This window comes from Ptychodera flava, chromosome 17 (genome assembly GCF_041260155.1).
Source record: "Ptychodera flava strain L36383 chromosome 17, AS_Pfla_20210202, whole genome shotgun sequence".
NCBI classification, from domain to species: domain Eukaryota; kingdom Metazoa; phylum Hemichordata; class Enteropneusta; family Ptychoderidae; genus Ptychodera; species Ptychodera flava.
Window position 1 is genome coordinate 11511775 of NC_091944.1, and position 18497 is coordinate 11530271.

The 18497-nt window shown below is 38.6% G+C and overlaps 1 protein-coding gene across 1 annotated transcript in view; it reads right to left on the reverse strand.

Annotated features, from left to right (window-relative positions):
* Positions 1 to 16091, reverse strand: part of LOC139115412 (G-protein coupled receptor GRL101-like) — a 54612-nt gene extending 38521 nt beyond the window's left edge. Inside the window, exon 1 of the mRNA XM_070677507.1 lies at positions 15947 to 16091. Coding sequence (XP_070533608.1) covers positions 15947 to 16091 — 145 coding nt within the window. The remainder of the gene's footprint in view (positions 1 to 15946) is intronic.
* Between the last annotated feature and the right edge of the window lie 2406 nt (positions 16092 to 18497).

Consider the following 18497-nt stretch of genomic DNA (forward strand, 5'->3'; position numbering starts at 1 on the left):
CAAAACCAAAACACTATTTTGCTTAGTGTCATGTTCATGTCCATATTACACATGGACGGTGGTCCACTCATGCGACATCGTCTTGTTGTGGACGATGTGAGATCTAAAGACCCTTTTTTTAACATTTACTTGTTTGACTCGCTTTAACTTTATGAGGATCTCTGTTACTTCGTTGTCTACATTCTCGACTTATACTATCTCACTTAAATAAACTTGCTACGGGACCCATACCAATGTATATGCAATTCGTATCCATTAAAATGTGGCATACCCAGTTTTAGTATGTGTTTATGGCTTTTTTACACATATGGAATCCACTGAAACAGAAAGTATGAATCATTCGGTTCTCACGACTGACAAAATGCTGTAACTGAATTGCCCTTGCCTATTCAAATCATATTCAAGGTTACAATGGACTGCAAGATGACAAATGTCTATATCGCTGAAATAGTAAGTGATATCAATGATTTTGTCAAAAGCCCTTCGAATCCGATAGAACTTGGTGGTGTGTTTGACCATGGATTGTTAACAAAGACCAACTTCAGGCGACATACCAATTGCAGTATGGTGATAACTGGTACGTACGGTGTTCTATTGAGCTAGTTCGCTTAAGTGATACCAGCATGATAATTGTAAATGCTAAGTTGATGAAATATCAATTGTTGTCTTGAACAATTTCGAATTATCTTTCTAATTTTATTTGCGTGAGTAGTTATATCCTGGTGTAGTTTTATCATTCTTGAAAACCTTCGCGTGTGTTTTCAATCAGTGCCTGGCAAAGAGAGCCCTGGCTTCGCCGTAGTATACATATATTCACCGAGCTTACAGACTACAATCCCTCATACCGCTTGACAGCTGAGCCTGTCTAGCATGTTGACTAACAGAATGATATACGCACTGACAAAGCGACAGACTGACTGGTGAACAAATTGACTAAATGGCCATGGCAATGACCATTTTGATGACTGAACGGTCATCTGGGTTCAAAGACACTGACTTGATATGACTGTGTTGATTCCACATTGACTCACTGACTGAGCGACCGATTGTCAGATAGCACCATTATTGAGGACCACAGTTGAAATACGTTTTGAATCTTCCGTGTAATGCATCAGAATGATTTTTGTCTTTTCCCGTGGTAGTTTTTTCTGTATTTGGATATATGCCGACTAAATAAAACGATTACATAAAAAGATTGCTAGGATTTTTAAAACACAAACATCAAGGTAATCCACTGAATCTAGTCACACGGAAAACACATAAATTGATTAAAACAAGTGTTAAATCTAAATTTATCATACTTTCAAGTTAAAAATATTCGGAAGTAACGATGGGATTATTCCTTCCTAATTTTCCCTAGGAACGAGACAATGCATGGTCTGCAAACGATATCTGCCATACAGTTTGTTTGAAAGCACAATCTCGATCGAATAAGACCGTATTAAAGGTAACCATTATTTTCTCGGACGAGAAATATCTTTTATTTTTACTTGCTTTGTTTTCAAAAAGCGAAGCTATGGATAGCTCGTATTAATACCACTTCTTATAGCAGTTTTGTCAAAACACTTGACCCTAATGCACTTTCTAATTACCTCTAATAAAGTATAGACCCAAAATTGAATTGAATTAACCTCACAACCAATGATACGACGTCAAAATCTAATGAGCAGCTCTTCCCTGTACAACCAATGATTTCTCATGTTGTTATATTATAGAAAATGCCGCGAGCAATGCAATTTATTTTGTGTTGGACAGTGTCAACGACATTGTCGGCAGCGATAGCAGAGTATCCATTGAATCACTTAGTGGTTCGTTTCAGGTACTGCATACATAGAAGCAATATAAATACATTTTGTATCCATAAGTATATTCGTGTATTGACAGTATACCTCTTTTTCAAACAATATCATCAGCAGGTGTTTCGATATCGTATTCGTTGAAACAGTGGCAGTGGCATCGATACAGTCACAGTGTTGGCCCTTTATAATGGAATTACGACCCTTTCAGCGTTGGGTAAATAGCCCGGGGGTTTTGATTACATCAAAAGTGTCGCAATCATAACGCGTACACGCTGAGAGGCGCTGTCAGTTTCATCAGTGGGTTGTCACGTGATCGGATACTAACGAACGCATCGCAGTGCTGCTTTATGGATGATTTCACAGGGTCTTGCAGACAGAATATTAATTGGTTTCCTCTGTGAGAATGACAAGAGTGACGAACTTTATAGCTGGAAGAAAGATAGAGGGTGAAAAGTCCCGGATGTAATGACGCTTCAGTTCATAACATAGTTAAGAGACGCCACGGAGAAAAAACATGTAAACAGGTGACCGATCTCATACTCATTCCCTTCTCTGCAATAGTACAGATACGTTGTCAACTTCCAGACATTCCATAATTAAGCCAATATTGTTTACGATATTCTATTTTCGATTTAATTGGGTTTCAATCAACATCAATGACGACACAATGTCCCATCTAATTACCATGGCAACGTCGAAATACATCGAAAAGTATTTATTACGAAACTCGCGTGGTTTGCAACATCGTACTTAGCTGCCCGGGTAGCAATTTGATGTTGGATCAAATAACAGCAAGAACTGTATCTGCTGTTTTAAAATACCATATCATCGGAAATATCGATTGAAACTGCAATCTAGAAAGATCGGAACGCAATTATTTCATTTGGTTATCGACAACACTCAATTAGAGACCAAAATACAGCTCCATGATGGAATTATAGAAATATTAAAATATCCGCTCTTCAATACAGCGAGACACTAAAATGCAGCGTTTTTTTTCAATACTTTAAGAAACTGATACGTTTTGCGAAACGGATATCATGAAATCACGTGGATACTCTGCAATTGACATGAAATTTATAAAGACATAATTATATTGATTTGGCAACGTTGAAATCAATGATAATTACAACGTGTCCCAGTTGCCCCTGGAGGTCAGTAACGTTATATCATATTGCAATTAGGCAGGTATCAGGCAGCTAACATGTTCTCTATTTTACTTTGAGTTTCAAATTTCAGAGAAAACAGTCTGAAATACATTTCGCACTCGTCTCGTTATAAGTTTAGCTCTACGTCCTGTTTATTTCAGTCGCATCGCTATTTTCTATCGCATCACTACATGATCATCACTAGAAGTTCGGATCTTGTTGAGTGTAAGGCCTTTCCTGTACGTGTGTCAGACATTATTTTTTCAATTCCCTCTCCATGCTTATACTTAGCAGTTAACACCATAATAGTATCTAGGTATATGTTGTTCTGCTTATAAAAACTCCCTGTATATTATTCGGGGCCATTTTCACGACCCTACGCCTTGCATCATCGTATTGGTTGTGTGCAACAACTTTGCGACTCATTGCGATCATTGCGACTTTAAACATTCCACTGCATGTAAAGTGTGAAGTTTGCTTGAAAATGAGCTGCCTAAGCAATTTAGTATGATTCAACGAATTTGGGTGGCTGATACAGAGTGTTCGGTGACACCGGTTGATTTCTACCAATGAACTACGGTCATATAGGGTCTTGAAAGTGGCCTTTGGTTGTCAATCTGTCTTTGATTGGGGTTCTGGTGATCTGTTCATTTGTATGCCTTTTCATATAAGCAAAATTTTCCATCTCTCGTCTGAAATCATTTTCGCCACTTTTATTGACACTGTATAATAGCACAGGTAAATATACAGTGTCTGTATCACCGTAACAGTCAGTTAAATAAATTTTAAATTGCCAAATTGTCTGGTTTACAAGAATTAGAAATCGTTAGCGTAGTTGCTCAAGACATTCAATATCTGCATTGCAGATCGATCAAGATTCTGCTCAAAGACTGTGATATTTCAGGTGTCAGCTTTCCCCCGACACCTACACTTATGTTTAAGACCCGTCTTCTCACAGGCGTACCCTGTTCTCATTTGCATATCTGACAGAGAATGATCACTTTCCAATAATACAGATGTTGAGTCACCTTGTGTCGACCGGCCCTGGGCGTTAAAATGACCTATGATCTCTTTTGCTGTGCAGTGCCCAGGGTTTTGTGCACTGTCCGGAATTTGACAACTTTAGAATAATCCTCCTTTTATACTGAGCGATGTGTTGTGTAGACCTGTGCATTGAAAAGGAAATTGAGTTCCTATGAAGGCTGCCAGCGACACTGCATTAAAAATTACCATTGACACATTTCAGCTGTTCAAACCACGCGCCGAAAGTTAGTCATAAATTCATTTGTGCATGATTGATTTAATCAGCTCCAATTTGTTCGTCGACTTTAGGTTCACACATGCAGCTATCATATTCTATTGGCAAAATATAATCTCAATGAATAATGGGTATACAGGAGACACGTAAGGACAAAATTGAATTCGTTATCTTGTCTGAGAGTCAGCTGCGAAAAATAACAAAACCCAGCGGGAAGTTGGTCTCGCAAACTACGAGACACCGGAAACGTATGTAGCGCAACGTAAGAAAGATAGAAATCTAATACCACGGTTGTCAGACGGATGGCTAGGCTGGAAATATACTTCCAAAACTAAAGGTAGTCCGTTTAAATTACACCAAATTACTTACAGAATGCGGCTCACTTACTTGATATCTAGGAATGTTAATTGACAGTACTTCAGTTTCTGGTTAGCTTGCCGTGTGCATGTTCTAAAGTTAATTAGTAACCCGTCTACGATACACTTCGGTAGCTTTGTATCCCGATTTGTGCATGTGCCCAACTTAATAATCATAGCCAAGTATCTGATATTCGGTTCATTTTATCCTTTTTTGTTCTCTGTGGCATTACTTGCTTTTCATCTCTGCGTTAGAATTTCTCAAACTTTAAGCCAAGTTCCCTTCCTAACTGTCTTTACTTTGACACAATCCTAGCGATACTTCCGTCGCTGCATATTTCTTCATCTGCGCCAAATTCGCCCCTTCCCTTTTTACTTACTTTGTGTCTCAACTGTTTGTCGCTGACGTACAACGTCTGTGTTCAACCGTTACCCTCTTTCGTTGAATATCCGATTGTCAAGAATCCCTCTGTAGTTTTGGCATGGTACTAAAAATCCACAGAGTATCATATCAGAACTACTGAGAGACAAGCTATCTAGACAAGCCTGACTACTTAAATTTGCAGTTGCCTTTTTAACCTCGAGGTGATGCATCTCTCAATGTCCGATTGTCGTTAAGACAAAACCTTATTTATTTTCAAGTTATGAAATAATAAAACACCCAACAATATGAATTAAGGTAGTCTGCGCCTCGTAAGTGAAAGACTTAAACGTTTGCACAAACTTTCCTTAATGAAACTTTCAACCATTCTCTTTCCAAATCAACAATAAAAATCGGTGGTCACCGTGCAAAGTTTAGAACTAGTTAAAGAATTACACAAATTTTGCGATATTTGAAATTCAAAATGGCCGATATCCCTGATATGGAGAAACATAAAATTTTCGATTTTCAAAAACTTAGACGATGAGTTTTTCTTATTCAAAGGGCTTCAAAATGAGCGCCTACAAGTGGTAGATCAGAAAAGAAATGGAAAACTTTGAAAGTCCAACTATCTTTCCAGAGGAGCGTTCTCCCGTGGTGAGCAAGTACAGTAAATCCTAACCTGCTAAATTTTGCTGAAACATGACAGTGACAAAGGGAACTCCTATATTTTATTTCTAAAACTCAAATTTTCACCAATTTATTTTTCAAAAACTGTTATGGAGTCTTCAAGACTGCTAACAGCAACTTCCAACTGCAATTTGGAAAAAGTGGAAACGTCAAAATATCAGGCAGTAAAACTATACAAGTCGATTTGTAATCATAAGAGCTTAACTAGCTATGAGTATGTAAGGGACAACCACCGATATAGAACTCCTTGATAATACTTACCGATGCTCTAGGCCAAGTTGATTCTATATCCAGAAACCCCAATGGCAGGGTACTACTTTTATAAAACCACGCGGCCGATGGCGTAGAACAAAAACTGATTGCAGCTACTGGCACAAATATCATTACAACACAATGCAGGCTAATGGTAGTCATATACCGAATAGGTTTTTCAAAACTGACCGCTTTTATATTTCCTTCGCTTCATTCATCAGGGTTTGTTCAGATTCATCTGTCAAAAACTTTTACACTGAACAAAAACGACTGGACCAATGGAAAACCATTGAAACACCTCTCCCTAGCAATTTTTTTTCATGCCGAAAAAATAAGATCTGTAGGATAGAACAACTTTTACTTTAAGACAGTATGCGCCCCGAAAATAAAAGGCTTAAACTTTTGCTTAAGCTTTTCGACATTAACCTTTCGGGTATACTCTTACCACATCAAGAATAAAAATCTTGGGTACTTTATTAACGTTGATATACGTCTTAACTTTTTCACTCAAAGATGAGGTGCTCATGTCTTTGAACCGCATAACCGAACGTAAACCTTTCCTTGGATGAATATCGCAATTGTGAATAAAAAACAGGGCGGTCTATCTCCTCCGCCGATTATAGACTGATTTTGCAATGGCACACAGGGTTTAACAGATTACTTGAGTCTGACCCTACTTGAAGCACTGTGCACAGAAAAATGAAAAAAAAATACACGAAAAGAAACGAAAACGACGAATAATCTCACGCCTATGACAGCATAAGATTTTCCTCTTTTCGCAAACGATGGTAAGTGGCAAGAAACGGTGGAGTGTAAAGTGTCAGGTTACAATGATTTATTGTTCCATCGGCGGAAACCAACACTCTTGTATGGAGAGCCCCAATATTACGAAGATCTTGAACCGATCATCGTGTACAAACACTTTCGAAAGGGTTTGCCCTGAAATACGAATAAATCTGTGGGATTTCTAACAGCACACCCTGTTCCACACTCTCTTAATTGTGTGTAGTGATTGCTGGCTTTTTATCTGCCTTTTGAAACGGAATAGCGACTTGCAGTCTGAGCACTTTCTGCGCCACCATGCAGTAATGGTAGAAACACCTACGAATAAATCTGTATGCCATTATTTGGGAGTTTGCTCATTCCGCCTGCTCATTGTAATAACTATATGCTTACAGAGAATACAATTTTACTTTACGGTTTGGTTCAATGGTTTTAATATGACTGCTCTAAAGAAGTATTTTTATTGCAGTGTAAAGCCATGGCTTTGTTTTATGACAGAATGCATTCAATGATGGAAAATTCTGCAAGAAAAGTTCGGTTTCTCCTGGAAAACTCCGAAAACCTACACTCGCGTGGACGCAAAACAAAGGTTTTACTTACTCTGGCCTTGTTAGGATATACGTGTAAGCATTGATAAGTTTCGCATTAATTAAGTTTACTTTTTAGGACGCCGCTTGATACAGTACTAGAAACACAATTTGGTAATATTGTACACACTTTTATCAGAAGATCAACAAGTTTGTTACAAACAGTAGCCAAATAGCTTTCGGACATGTTTTTCAATCCAAGGAACTCACTTTACTGGCTTTATCAAGGTCATTATTCATTCTCATACACTGTAACCGACTCTTCATTATATATATATATATATATATATATATATATATATATATATATATATATATATATATATATATATATATATATATATATATATATAGCCTATATATAATAGCCTATATATATATATATATATATAGCCTATATATATATATATATATATATATATATATATATATATATATAATATATATATATATATATATATATATATAATCTTAACCTTACTACATGTATGTCAGTGAAGAGACGCTTAAACCCGAGTAAAAATCATTACAAACGCTATTGGTACTGTCTTATATTAGTGAGAAGATAAATTACATATTATTGCTGTCAACACCTGTGCTATGCAAGAATTATTCATGTTCATGCTTTACAAACTCTCTAAGTTCATTTGTCACGTCAAATCTTTGTCTCAAAACTGTTCCTATGAAGACAAAGGGAACATGTATAATCTTGTGTAATGCTCATCGAACCACTTCACTTGTGAGTTAGTGACAATGGAAAAGATTCAGAGAGAACTGACAACAACTGGCTTGTTGTGGGGGTAGGGTTTGAACTTGATACTGAAAACTTTTGAACAATTCTTCAGCGATTCGTACAATACTGATTATAGTGACATCAATTTGATATGTGATTAGCTCATTTACAGCTATAAAGTAGCGATACGAGAATTGTTAGCGGCCTTCATTACACCCATGATTACTCTCATAAGTCGTTGCCAATTTCCGTAAAGAACTTATCACTATTTTATGTTGGGAAGATTTAAATTTCACCACTGAACACTGTTTCACCCGTTTCCGCTAATTTGACAATCTGCCTATTGTACCTGATCACTACATCGACCTACCCTTAAGTACGACTAGGACATGCGGGAACTAATATGCCAATTCCAGCCGTTGATCGCTGTTAGGATATTTCAGAAGTAAATGAAGCTAGACCATCAACGACCGCAAGTACCACTAACTTGATATACCAATGCCGTATAAGTTTGATCTTTAATTTTATGAGATACATCCATTTTCTATATGGGACCATATATGTTTCTGTTCCTCACAGAGGTCCTGACAGAACCCTTATGACATTCATTCATTTTCACCCATGGCATTCATTCATTTGTATCTCTCAAAATGCCGAGCCGCTTTGTTTCCATTGTTCGGTGTTTTGTTTCTTCTGGCTAATCACGAAGTCATCGGAGCGTTTTTAATGTTCTTTTTGATGGCCCTCACGGAATATTTGTCTGTCTCTTACGAGCTATAGACGTCGTTTGGACAATTAGTGGCGACTCCGAACAGATCAACGTGTTAACACGGCAGTTTCACCGGTGAGATATTGCTCCGACTGGCAAAATAAATCCTCTTCGGCGCGTTTTGTTATCAATTACCTGTGAACGCAAAAAGGCTTCCCGTCCATAAACATGATCGGTATAATGTAGCCGTCTAATTAAAGTTTATCGTCAACGGTTTATGCTTTATTTGCTCGTGAAATTGTCTGCAGTTGTGTGATTAACATCCGTGTAGGTTGAGCGGCCCTCTAACCAAGTGACATCCCAATGTTTTGTTGTTGCGTCGCAAATCAAATTTACACCAAAATGGCGTAAAACTGACCACATTTTCATTCTGATTTCATGTGGCGAGTGTTCAGACTGACAATAACGTGACGTTGACATATCATCTCTTTTTTCCCGCTAAATTCCTTGGTTTTCACCGGTGAGATGTGGTACACTGTCTCAAGAATGGTGATTGCTCCATCACTGCTCTGATGACGTCATCGTGTCGAGCTCAGTTAATAAGCCTGCGGAGAAGATTTTGTCTCATAGCTCAAAGTTTTTATCGTTTCAGGTGAGATAGTCAGCACATAGCAGTATCTTTGATACTGTCATAGAATTGAAATATAAAGACCATGAGCGGCGGTGTTTGAATTGTATCGCACGAATAAGATGGTATTTTATTGTCACTTTCGACAACCTTTGCGATAACATTTAATGTCCTTAGAAGTCGAAAGACAGTCTATGGAAAGATATCTATACCATTGATCACAGTCGGTATCACTCGGCGATAAAGAAGTACAGAAAGCGTTCGCTAAAACGTCGATCGCAGAGCCTGTAAATGTTGTTGCTTTGGAAGTATATATTACTGGCAGACGCTATCTTACTTTTGGCATTGCTTCAGTTTTTCGCCTATAGCTCTTGTGAACTTCCTCGCTGCCGTGTAAAAAGTTTGTCTTGTGTTCATTTGTACAAATATGGAAAAAATATGACTTTGAAATTGTTGTATGTGAAACAAGTTTCACTCGTTAGGAATGACGAGGACTCTGCTCTTTCCTCCCCACCTCCAACAAAAAATTACCACAGAGTGTGGCTCATTCGTTCTAATTACTCAACGTACTTTATTCCTCGTATGCTGACCCAGTTTTCAGATGAAAGAACCGATATCTTACGGCGTTAGACGATTTTGTCATTTATCAAGACCCTTAACAGGTTAATCTTTAGTTATGTACTGAGCAAACAGTTCCTTCCGAGTTCTGAAACATTTACTCATTAAAACTCTTAGCTGTGTAGGCATGTTCTTGTGCAGGACTATACATTAATGATCGAAAAAAACTGATTCCTGTAGCTAGATGCTAACCTCTATATCTCCCTGCTTTTAGCAGTTATCCGACTTGTTTATTTCGCTAATACTATTCCACTCGTGAAAGGGACAATAGCCGTAACTTTTGGTAATGTTTCCATGGCTTTTGATCAGTAAAAAACAAGTACAGTTGTTCTTCCTCTTCCCATAGGTATGTTGAAATTTAAAGTCCTAACTCTGCAAAGAAAACACAGCGCAGCGCGCCATATTCTATGTAATTGTTGACTGTGATTTTCTAGTCCGGACGAAAATTTATTTGTCAACAGTCATATCGGGCATTACACAGGTTACAGCTCTGTTGAACGCTATGTATATTTCAAGCTGATTTTGAGAGAAGAACTATATACTGTTAGAGAGCGCAGCTGCTTTAAGCATAGCAGAGTTTATACCTTGTCTCGAATTAGTGGCAACATAACATCACATCAAAATTTATTCCAAGACGTTTGCTCGCATGTTTGAAAACGCCGTTGAAATCTGGTTTTCGTCACAAACTGAAAAAAGAAAACAACAAATATAGAAAAATGAAGAGAAAACTTAGCAGGCATTGCTTTTTATTTAATTTCGCGGAACCTTCTTAATTTGTTAAATTCGACAGTTTTTTCAAGATAGATAAACGTCTGAACATATTTTACTGCGGGACATTTTTATTGAGGCGATCTTTAAACTTGTCTCAAGGAGACATTGTCATGGACAGTTGCCCTTGCCCTGATTTCGCCCTCCCCCGTACAAGATTTGGTTTATTTGTCTTCTCGTAGCTAAGGACAATATATATTTTCATCGGTCATATTTCTCTGCATGTCGGCATATTTGTGAGTCAATGTTGAAGCAAAGTATTCGTGAAAATGAAATTTTATAGTAGCGGATCGTTCAATAGTTTAAACGGATCGTGTCATCATGGTACCCGTGAGCAATAAGATATAAAATCTTTTGTACGCCCACGGCCTTGGGAACTGCCTAATGAGATTCTATCAGAGTTGAGGTGCCATGTTGCCATTGCCTCGTAAAGAAAATTAACTGCAACTTTGCGTAAGTGCCAACTCGTAAATATCCATGCAGTGGCTCTCATAGACGTCATGTTTTCTCAAACGTTGACCCATAATGCAAGATAATTGTCATTTCATCGCTGAAATATTTGGATTTAATTTCAGGTTTTTGACAATGATTAATGTCTCACTTCCCTTCTGTTGTTTTACGTTTTACGCGATGGAACCTCTTACTTCTTACTACTGTAGATCGCTGTACCGAACATGCTACAATCGTCTGTATTGAATATTGTTATGTCACGTCATGTCATGTTACGTTGTATTATATGTTATATTACGTTATTTAATGTGGTTACATAATCAGTATTTTGTTTTACATTAGGTTACATTATGTTAGGCAATGTTATACTATTGTTCTGTACTGTACTGTACTGTACTGTACTGTACTGTACTGTACTGTACTGTACTGTACTGTACTGTACTGTACTGTGCTGTGCTGTGCTGTACTGTACTGTACTGTACTGTATAGACTCTCTACAGTCGCTGTGCCTTGTTTTGTGCGCGCCCACGATGGGCCTGCATTCGAAGGCTACGCTGTGCAGCTGTGTGCACGCGCTGCCAGATACAGCGACTGTCCGTTTTTGCAAGGGTATGAATATTCATAAGGGTAGTGACCTCAAAAGAAACACCTATCTAACTTGGCGGAGAGAATATATACTAGTAGCCGGTAGACCTATATACGTGGTATGTTTTTATTTTCAATTTCATTTTATTTGGCTATGCTACTTGTCATTTTGTTTGATTAACGGGTGTGTGGAGTTCTATAAAGTACCCGGATCAGACAGAAATCCGACCGGTCGTTTGCAAGAACGTCCAGACCCTGGGATTCGCGTCGCGTCTCTGAAGGGCGCGCGTGTTCCAACAGGGGAGAACGCGAATCGCAGGGTCTCTGCCAGACTATGTACTCTACTGTACTGTACTGTACTGTACTGTGCTGTACTGTGCTTTACTGTGCTGTGCTAAGCTGTACTTTACTGTACTGTGATTTACTGTACTGTAGTGTATGTACTGTACTGTTACTGTACTGTACTGTACTGTGCTGTGCTGTACTGTACTGTGCTTTACTGTGCTGTGCTATGCTGTACTTTACTGTACTGTGATTTACTGTACTGTAGTGTATGTACTGTACTGTACTGTTCTGTATGTACTGTACTGTACTGTACTGTACTGTACTGTACTGTACTGTACTGTACTGTACTGTACTGTACTGTACTGTACTGTACTGTACTGTATGTACTGTACTGTACTGTACTGTACTGTACTGTACTGTACTGTACTGTACTGTACTGTACTGTACTGTACTGTACTGTACTGTACTGTACTGTACTGTACTGTACTGTACTGTACTGTACTGTACTGTACTGTACTGTACTGTACTGTACTGTACTGTACTGTACTGTGTGTACTGTACTGTATGTACTGTACTGTATGTACTGTACTGTACAGTACACTAAACCTTCTTGCACAATACAAAGTCATATTCTACTATACTTTGCATTTTCATTCATTGCATTTCATCTCACGGTTTACAGTTTTTGAGTAGGATGTTGTCACCACGTCATGATCATCAGAGCCATTAATAATTGCGGGACCGGTCGTAGGTCTACATCATCCGAATATGAAATACGATTATTGCAGTATCTCGGCGTCATCGGTAGAAGATGTGCTTGAATAAAAAACAAGGCTGTTTCATGAAAGATGTAAACATTATTGCCAATGGGAAAGCAGCCCAAGTCTCTCTTGTCTGAGGGGACTTAAAAATGTAAACACACATTCACGTAAAAACTAGAAATTTAGTTAAAAGCCTCTCTCTTTTTTTTACAGTGTACTGGCTTACTTTATATGTTCAACTCCACTGACGGAAAACTCACAGAGTATAACGGAGTTTGCAACTGCGCAAGTATACGTTCGTTAGTTCCATTAACGTCCTAACTCTTTCTACGTCCATCTACTTTTCTGTGTATTTGTTCTTTATAAAAACGAGTATATACAAGGAGAAGATGTTTTCACACTTTCGGATTTTTTGCCTCATCGTATAGTGGGTAAGGGGCTGTAGTCAATCGCAGGGAGTGTTTTACACCTTGTTCTGATCATCCACGGCCCATTAAAGCCCCACAAGCTGTAACTCTCGAAATTTGTTGACCTCAAAAAATCTTCCTATTTTCTCCTGGTTTTCTCTGAATTATACCCTCTGAAGGAGTATGGTTTTTTTTACTACATCAGGAAATCATTTCTTTGTGAAACATTTGAAAAGTAAATTCAAATTTTATCGGTCATCTTGATTTCCCGCAATTTTCAAACATTGGTAATATTACAAAGGAAACGAACATGCAATGTCACAGTTGAAAGCATTTAACTCTATGCATTACATTAGCCCAACTATGTGCAGTTTATGTGAAGATTTCAGTGCAGAGATGCACAGTATCCACGGTTTTTGCTTTTCTGCACATGATGTTGCCATTTAATGTTTGGGCAAACATTTAATCGCAGTGTAATCTTTATCTTGTTCAAAATCGTCTATAGAGTTCCAGCCGGTAGTTAATAATAAGTGTCTTACGCACACCTACATTAGTACATTCTCACACACTTATTTTAGCTTGAAAGTAAAATCATAAAAATAATGCTCAAAGATTCAGCTTGTGGGGCTTTAAGCAAACCTTTTGTTCAAATTCTGTTATCTTGATTTGCTGACAGGACCAAACTAGGAAAGTATGATATTTATTCAAATTGATTTTAAGAGACTGCGCAGTAATGAATTATTCCGTTGGCCTTAATGTCAGATGTTCTATGTGAACCACCGCTTAATAAGCGTGCTGATAAATGATTTTGTTCGTTGTGTAGGCTTGTTTGCTCTACGTTGAACGACTATTGTTGAGGGAAAATGCGACATGTGGTGCATTAAAAGTAAATTGCAAGTCATTTTCCCTCCCAAACTTTTTCTGAATAGTGTTTTTATGTAAGACATCTGCTTTCCATCATTCAGTTTTGTCAAGAAATTGTAGTCTAAATTTGATCAAAATATCAAAAGTTAGGGAAAAAGAATTATTCTACGGGTACATCTGCCACAAACTAAAACGCAAATGATGTATAGAACGTTATTTAAGATCAGTGTTTTTCTCTAATCGGACTTCCACTTTGAATGATTGAAGGGAAACTTTCGATCGTTGGACGTGTGCTGTATTAAAGAGTGTCGTTCCGTAAACGTATCATGCAAGCTTTGAAAGTTAAACTATAGGCACTGCGAATAAACCAGACTGACGACGTCTGATTGTTGAGCATCCACACTCACACTTACAGTCCCACTAAATTTCTTTATTTCAAAGACAAAAACAGAACAACCGTGTGTTGGTAACGCCGAGACGAGTCGACTAGCTGATGAAGTGGGGTGTGCAGTTCAGTTGGCGGCGTAGAAGCAGCGTTACTCATGCTGAATTACAAGTAATATCAAATATCCACAAGATATATCGACACATTCACCATCACGTCACTCCAGGCGAAATCATTAATTGCGTTATATGGTCTTTGACATGTTTTCCTTGTGTGAGTTACGGTGACCGTACACCGAGCCCCAGTGCCGCGAGGGGCTGTAATTTGGTACCGTACAGTGCCGATTCAGAGACCGTTTTATTTGCAATGCGAAGCAATGCTCGTTAGTGGGCGAATTCCATCACGTTTATGTTCTAGGACGATTATTTTGAGTGAAATACTTGTAGCTTTACAACACTACCGACTCTAAAATAACTGGCGAGGTAGTAATGTACGTGTACAACTTTTCAGGCGTTGACACAGCTAGGGTAGTGGGGTAAGTTTGTTTAGCTATATCCCGCGACAAATGGAATCGAGGAATTTACTGTCAGAACAAACCAAAGTCAAATTAATGTTATAGCAGCTTTAGATAGCCGAACATTCGAAAATTGTTGCAGTAAATCACAGCTTCTTTTTTACGACGCAAGTCAAAGACCTACAGGTCTTTAACAGGTCTGTCTGCAAACGCGTTGCAGGAGGATAGACTTCGCTTTTCAACGTAGACGATCACTCAACAGGGAGTCTTGTTGGGATAACATACTCCGATTATTCAGTGGGGAACGTCGTACTCTGAATCTGAAAACAGATCTTCGATGTGTGATGCAATTTGTGAAAAACATCGTTTCTGCCTTGTGTTTTGAAAGGATCATTTTGTTAATTTTGCCATTCTTTGCAGTTTCTCATGAAAAATCCTACCAGGGTTTGATTTTTAAGTGCAATACATACACTACGAAAACTCGCTACATGTCAATTTACGGAGTGCACTACCCTAATGGATGGGGGAAAGCGGAAAGACCGATCATACAGCGTTTAGGTGATGTTTATTGGTTCTGACTGGTGGAGGATACACGCTTTATGAGCCCATCAACAAGATGGACAAGTTAAATTTCACAATGTGTGGCTAGCGTGGGTTGCTTTTAAGAATTGTCGACAGGTAGGTGAATGAGCTTTGCGCCAGAGGACCCATATTATAGCACAGGGTCATATTCCGTATATAAAAGTCGTCATGAGGCAGAGAGAACAACGCCTCATATAAGCGACTTTGACTGAAAACCCTTTACAGCTACTTCCCACTCATTTTCAACATATTGGTGAATTTTTATGGGCGCCAGTTTCACCCTATTCCAAAACTAACAGTTTATGCCACATGTCAATTTGTTTTATATCCTACGGACTATGCGCATTATTTACGACCTATATCAAGTGTGAAGCGTTGTTAAAGATTTCTTTAGGGTGAGAAAGATACGTATTAAGTACTGACCGTATAATAAAAAGCGGTGGCAGGATCCGAGGTATCTTCCCATCTGGCTAAACTGTGTTTGTTGTTCCTGATGAAAGACACGGAGAAGTTTCTCGGCAGTGGCGCTCTCTCGATGCTCCGTGATCATAGTGCGACAGCTGGCCATCAGAAGCGTTCAAGTCTTGGCTACCCACGTGACCGCACTCCTTCACTTCGAGGCTCGTGATTGGTTGAAACCTTCCATTCATTACAAGTAGCAAAGTGGAAAGCAATTCGTGGGGTTTTGTGTGCCATTTGATATCGCGAAGTGTGTTAGTGCCCTGTTTTTATCAATTGGTAGTCGCTTTAACTAGAAACAGAAAACGATTTCTTGATACCACTACACAACCATTTGTTGAAGCCTCCCCCAAGTCCAAGAGGTTTCACTGCATAAAAACGCTATAATACTTACTGTATTAGCATGAATTATTGCCTGTATTTTAGCTGAATAGTGCATATACAGGTGAATACAGTTAATAATCCATTGCTTGTATTCAGAAAGCTGTATTCATGTGGGATTCATGTGAATTCACGTGTATTATTCTATAATACAGGCAATCATTATGTGAATTTATCTGTATTATTGCGTTTTCATGCAGTGTTTGTTTGTTTCGCTTTTAAAAAGGAAAATGGACTAAATGTAAAACAAGTTAGGGATTAAAAGTGGTTAACAAAACACAAACGTAGATTAACTTTAAAATCCCGGAGAAACATCAAATTCACGGGCTTTTAAGGCGACTGGGGCTTCTTATCACTGCAGATAGAGGGTCTGGCGATAAGAATGTGGCTCATTACAAACGGTATGGAAGTAGGATCAAGTTAAGTCTCCGCTCCGTGTCTAACGTTGAGTTAAGGAACAACGATCACTCTCTGTCTTTTGAAGGATATGTATGACAGACTGTTTCCTGTCGGTAGGAATCAAGCGAGTGAAAGGTATTTCGTCTGCATTATCATGGAATAAAAAAAATCGATGCCCAGTAGCCATTTTACTGTGACTCTCTCTGACTTTGATCTACCGTAGCATTTTGAGAAATTTTATGAAATGTGTAAAACATTATGAGATAACCAAAAACAGGTACTCACTCAGTCAAAAGATTAAATACTTCAGCATTTTGCTTTTTCTTACCATAAAATTTGGCAGCACACTCAGCCAAACATTAAATCATACTCAAACTCGTTTATGTTTGCCAATAACGCGTCCAGTAACGTCAATGTAATATCAGCGCAGAATGCCACATCACTGCACATCACACTGTTAAGCATAATGCTATTTTACATCGCCTGAGGCTGCACGTATTTAAGCATGTTTAGCAGCACGGCTTCACACAGCAAAGCACAACACAGGACACAAGACCACACCGACACAGCGCAGCACACAACACTACACTACACAGTGGATACACAACACTACACTACACAGTGGAGGCACTACGTATGCACCACTAGACTTCACTACACTTCAAAACAACTCCTGCAAGTGATGTACGATTCGCCACTGTATAATACACTTCACTACGTTACACTTCTTACAGCACATTGTACTGCACTGCAGTGCGCTGTGCTGTACTGTACCGTACTGTACTGTACTGCACAAAACCGCACCATGCTGTTCGAATTCTACCTGCTCTATACTGTACCACATACAACACCATAGTACGCTATACTACACTAGACTAGACTAGACTAGACTAAACTACACTAGACTACACTACACTACACTACACTACACTACACTACACTACACTACACTACTCTTCACTACACTGCAGTATACAGGGCTTCACTACACTAGACTACACTAGACTACACTGCACTGAACTGCACTGCACTTCACTGCACTGCACTACACTACACTGCTCTGGACTGCACTGCACTACAGTATACAAGGCTTCACTACACTACACTACACTACACTACACTACACTACACTACACTACACTACACTACACTACACTACACTACACTACACTACACTACACTACACTACACTACACTACACTACACTACACTACACTACACTACACTACACTACACTACACTACACTACACTACACTACACTACACTACACTACACTACACTAAACTACACTACACTACATAAATACACTACACTACACTACACTACACTACACTACACTACACTACACTACACTACACTACACTACACTACACTACACTACACTACACTACACTACACTACACTACACTACACTACACTACACTACACTACACTACACTACACTGCAGTATACAGGGCTTCACTACACTACACTACACTACACTACACTACACTACACTACACTACACTACACTACACTACACTACACTACACTACACTACACTACACTTCACTACACTACTCTAGAATCCAAGGCACTTCAAGAAACTGCACCGTGAGCGGTGTAACTGGACACAACTTTACATCACTAAATAAAGTACACCTGCTGACCTTACATTGAATCATACGATACCACTAACAGCATGACACTACCCTATAATCAACATACACAACGCGTTTGTGCTTTGTGTTGGC